Here is a 4,405-nt window from a genome sequence, read left to right as displayed (position 1 = left end):
CAATGTACCTACAAGGGTCACATAAAAAATGCATGATACAAGTTTAGATCCATGTCACTTTTATATTATCTATTGATTTTGTAATTTGTGAATATGTGAATGGTTTGATTATGCTCTTGTGGGTTTCACCATAGTTAACTGAAGGAGTGATTAATTACAAAGGTCACACAAACTATTGATTGAAGACATAATCCATGTGAAGATATTGCTAGTCGAAGCAGTAATTTCATGCCGGATTCTTGTGACCTTCCATTCCTTTGTCCATGGAAACATATTCTTTTATTGTGCCAAGAAAGAAAATGTAATCCTCCATTGCCACCCACCCCCCCCCCCCCCCCCCCCGGGCGCAAGTTGGATTATGCTCTATTTCAATGTACCTACGAGGGTCACATAAAAAATGCATGATACAAGTTTAAATCCAATAAGAAACTTCACCTTCAAAACAACTAACCATAGTCATAGATTAGGAGTTGTTTACCATAGTAATGGACACAACAACGGTGTGAGAGATGGGTGGGTGACCTAACGAAGTCCATGTCTCCTAAGTCAAAACATTGTGGCTTTAAATTTTCCAATGCTTCACTCTTCTCTTTCAAGAAGTAAATACATGTCATCCTATTGAAACATCAATAAATGTAATGTAGTACTTGCTCCCATTCATTGATTGGGTTTGAGTGGAAACCCAAATGTCACTATGCACAACCTGAAGTGGTCTTCTACTTATTTGACTACCAAGCTTCAAATATGATCGGAGCACACTTGTTTGTGATGCATGTCAATTTAGGAAGATTGAATGAATTATCATCTGAAAGAGACATGCATCATTATCATGTCAAGCTGTATGAACACATTGAGAATATGATCCATCTTGACCTACATGATTTCATTACACAATGAAATCAAGGATGAAGAAGACCAAGGTCAGAATTCAACCATTAGTCAAAAGACACCTTATCATAATTATTCTAGTATTTGAGTTTCACCCTGAGAAAATAAGAGATAAACTCATCATCTGCACATGAGTTTCCTTATCCAAGACCTCGTTTTGAGTAACCTAGGTGTTCACCATTAAAAATTCTTATTTAGTCATTGCAGGATGTATCGATTTTGAAATATCTTAATGAATCCTTCTTTCTTCAATCTAAAAGAAATCTTACGCTTAGAACACTTGGGTTTCTGCACAGTTGATCGATGGATATGCTGATAAATTGGAAACTGCTGCTGGCTGGTAAAGTATACACCTTTGGTCAAACTCATGGCGGGGCTCAGGCATGCCCTCTGGATTTCCTATAAACATCAATGGAGAGTGTGCTTAATTGTTGTACCGAGACAAATGAGCAAATCTATAAGTTGATAGGTTAGCAGAAGAATTTTGAGCACCAAAATCTGATCACCTGGTGCTCCCTCCCTTAAAACTTTTCTAGCAAGCTCATGGCTGATACTATACCTACCACGCTGGCCGGCATTTGCACTGAATCTTTCCCCAAGCTTTCCATATCAGGCATTGGATCAAACATCGTGCAGTAACTCAGATTTGATTTTGTTCAACTTTGTACAGATTTCTGTAAAAAGGGGGCGCCGCTCAGGGTTACCATCCCAGCAAGCTTTTATAAGGTGGGCTAGACCTGAATGGATCTCTCCTGGTAAAGTTGGCCTCAGTCCATTTACAATCTGCCGAAGAAGAGAAGTGTTGGGTACAGATTCATAAGGCATGTCTCCTGAAACAATCTCAAAACATGTTATTCCAAAACTGTATACATCTGCACGCAAATCATACATGCTCACAGTTGAGCAGCCTTGCTTGAAGTTCAATGCAGCATCCAGCTTTCCCTTGTACTCTTTCAAGTTAGAGGTGATTTCAGGGGCCCTCCAACACAATGTGCCAATAGGTGCTGTTAGGTCCCTCTTCTTGAACTCTCTTGCCTGCCCAAAATCTGCAACTTTGACATGGAGATAGCCTTCCTTCCAATAGTCAGCACTTCTTCCTCCATCTATCAGCACATTTGATGCCTTGATATCTCTGTGCAATATCTGTTGCCGGTGCAAATGCTCCATCGCCTTGGCAATTTGCAACATGATGTCCACTGCAACTACCTGCTGAAAAGGGCTTCGCCTTCCATCCGAATGACGCCTCAGCATATCTAGATGGCTCCGCAAATCACTGGACATGAGCTCCATCAGCAATGCCCGAATGGGGTTCCCCTCAACACCCGATGTGAAGCCAATGACCCTCACAATATTAGGATGAGGTAATTTAAATTGCAGGAATATCTCGTCTCTAGAAGAGAACTCATCTGCAAACAACTGCTTCATGGCATATTTATCACCCCAACAAGTGGCCTCATAAACTTTTGCAGAGCTCCCTTCTCCCAGAAGGTTGCCACGTTTCACATGTTCTGGTTCTATGTATAGATCTCTTGAGTTGTGAAGTTCCAATCTGAGATGACAGAAAAGGCTCTGTGAGAGCCATCTTGCTTTGAATGATACATCACTTTGAAAGGGATCATCCCTTGAGGGGGTTTGTGGTGATTGATCTGTTCTATTGTTAGGCCATAAATTTCTCAGTAAGCTTTTCCCTTTGGGTGATTTCTCGTCTTGAGAGGGCTTGTCTCTTGGGAAAGCTCGCTCAAATTGTTGTGCTTGGCTGGTGTCGCGGCAAAAAGCCTGCAACTCGGTGTGGAGTGCTTGGTGATCATACTCAGCTGCCTTTGTGAGGAAGAACGACAGCTCAGACAGGTCCAAGGTTGGTAGCTTGAATTGGCTATGAAGGGACATGTCGAGGATGGTCTGAAATTTGGAGACGAGATGTTTCCACAGGAAATCAAGATCCTCCAGAAAAGTCATGAGTCGCAATTGACTGAACATGTCTGGAATGGAGAGGCTGGACCAGCCAAGGCAGATGCAGTCTTCAAGATATCTGTGTCCATGGATGAGAAGCCTGCAAAGCTCTTTCCCAACTCCATGGAACAAGCTAAGAGTAGACAACAAGGGATGCCCGTCTCCTGCCAGTGCATACAGTTGCACAAATTCTTGGAAGAAATGGCTCATGCGATTGTAAGCCAGCTGCAAGACTCTGCACTGGTGCATGTGGATCTGTGTTTTGGCCAAGTCCATGGCAGAAACCCTAGCCAAAGTGTGCAGGGTCAGAAAATAAAAATCTAAGCAGTTGAGTGAGTTAGCTCTATTGCCATCATGATGGTCATTGTCATGACCACGGCCATGGAAACTTTCCACGCGAAAAAAGACGGTTGTAAAATCCCTGTGTTTAAAACTCTGGCTTTCTCTATTGCAGAACATGGCCGTGTAAATGAATGGCTTAGGGTTTTGGCCATGGTTATGGTTATGGTACCTGCAAGAAGCCGATATGATTTCCATCGCCTCCCACTTGCACAGATCCTCCATTGCGGCTATGGCTTTCTTGAAGAAGGCGAGGATGCGTTCGCTGGTGAAAGCTCTGTGCACAGTTTTGTCGCCATGGGAAGGCTGGGCCAACGATGTGGATCGCGATAGCGAGCTGGAGCTTGGACTGCTCACACAGAGCTTGAAGTAGGAAGCGACGTTAGGCCGTACATTTTCGTCTGAGAGGAAGAAGGAGAGCAAGGAGTGGGCGTCCGAGTCGAGCATCAAGGTCTCGATTTTCTGCTGCCAAGCTTGGAGGTTGCAGGGGAGGAAGAGGTGGTGGCAGAGGCCCATAAACTCCAAGGTGAGGTCCAGGAGGTGGTGGGAGACGGAGGGGAAAGAGAGGCGGGCCTCTGATTGAGGAGAGGAGGAAGAGGCAGAAAAAGAAGAAGAAGAAGCAAAGGACATCGCGGGGCAGGGAGGGAAAACCTGCAGAGGTTGAAATGAAGAAGATGGAGGGGAAGCCCGCTGCCCAACCTGCGTAGGAAGGGAATCAGAATAGATCCGCAGGATATTCCTCCTATTCCAAAGACCCCGGAGGGTTCAAGGTGCCTTCCAAGCGTGGCCTTCACATAATCCCTCATCCAATTTTGCAACAAATAATATCCTACAAATAATAAGGCCCCTATTTCTACTGCCTCTTCGTCGAATACATTAATGTTAAACCTAGCACATCCAAAAATTGATTTAATTAATTTCCCCGCCTTAAACCTTATACAATTTTTTAAAAAAATAGCGTAATGTTGCTGCCTTAAGCCTTCACTTGACCTTAGGTTCTACTCTTTGCCATTAATTAATTAATGGCCCAAAACATTTTGGCACCCATATTCCATATTTAGGCTTGAACAGGTGTAGTTTTAAGACAAGTGCAACAGAGGAAGAGAAAAAATTAACACAAGCTGCAATTGCTTTTGACATTTATAAAATGGATCCACAAATCATCGATAGCGGGCAGGTAGGTAAGGATGATTAAAGAAAAAATGAACAAGTCTACTCTGCATGCATA

At 43.4% G+C, this 4,405-nt stretch overlaps 1 protein-coding gene across 4 annotated transcripts; it reads right to left on the bottom strand.

The window, feature by feature from the left end:
* Nucleotides 1-436: 436 nt before the first annotated feature.
* LOC147613598 (uncharacterized) lies at nt 437-3,949 on the bottom strand. Of its 4 annotated transcripts, none has more exons than XR_015263230.1 (2): nt 1,158-3,949; nt 437-1,054 (listed from the first exon to the last, which is right to left on the bottom strand). XR_015263230.1 is itself a non-coding variant. In XM_086781605.1 (2 exons), exons 1-2 carry the CDS (start codon nt 3,805-3,807, stop codon nt 1,510-1,512), a joined length of 2,073 nt encoding a protein of 690 aa, XP_086637731.1. In that variant the 5' UTR covers nt 3,808-3,949; the 3' UTR covers nt 437-1,509. The 4 variants fall into 4 exon arrangements, 1 of the variants encoding a protein (XP_086637731.1); XR_015263231.1 differs by having other exon boundaries at nt 437-1,287; nt 1,448-3,949; XR_015263232.1 differs by having other exon boundaries at nt 437-1,287; nt 1,452-3,949.
* Between the last annotated feature and the right edge of the window lie 456 nt (nt 3,950-4,405).

The sequence above is a fragment of the Cibotium barometz genome, chromosome 43 (genome assembly GCF_041138505.1).
Source record: "Cibotium barometz isolate CiBa-2024 chromosome 43, ASM4113850v1, whole genome shotgun sequence".
NCBI classification, from domain to species: domain Eukaryota; kingdom Viridiplantae; phylum Streptophyta; class Polypodiopsida; order Cyatheales; family Cibotiaceae; genus Cibotium; species Cibotium barometz.
The sequence above is the reverse complement of the archived record's forward strand: the minus strand, read 5'-3'. Positions and strand labels throughout refer to the sequence as shown.

Coding starts and splice junctions, on each gene's coding strand:
- LOC147613598 (XM_086781605.1), bottom strand. CDS start 3,807: ATGTCCTTTGCTTCTTCTTCTTCTTTTTCTGCCTCTTCCTCCTCTCCT. Junction 3,125..3,349: donor ATCATATCGGCTTCTTGCAG/GTACCATAACCA, acceptor CACTTTGGCTAG/GGTTTCTGCCATGGACTTGG.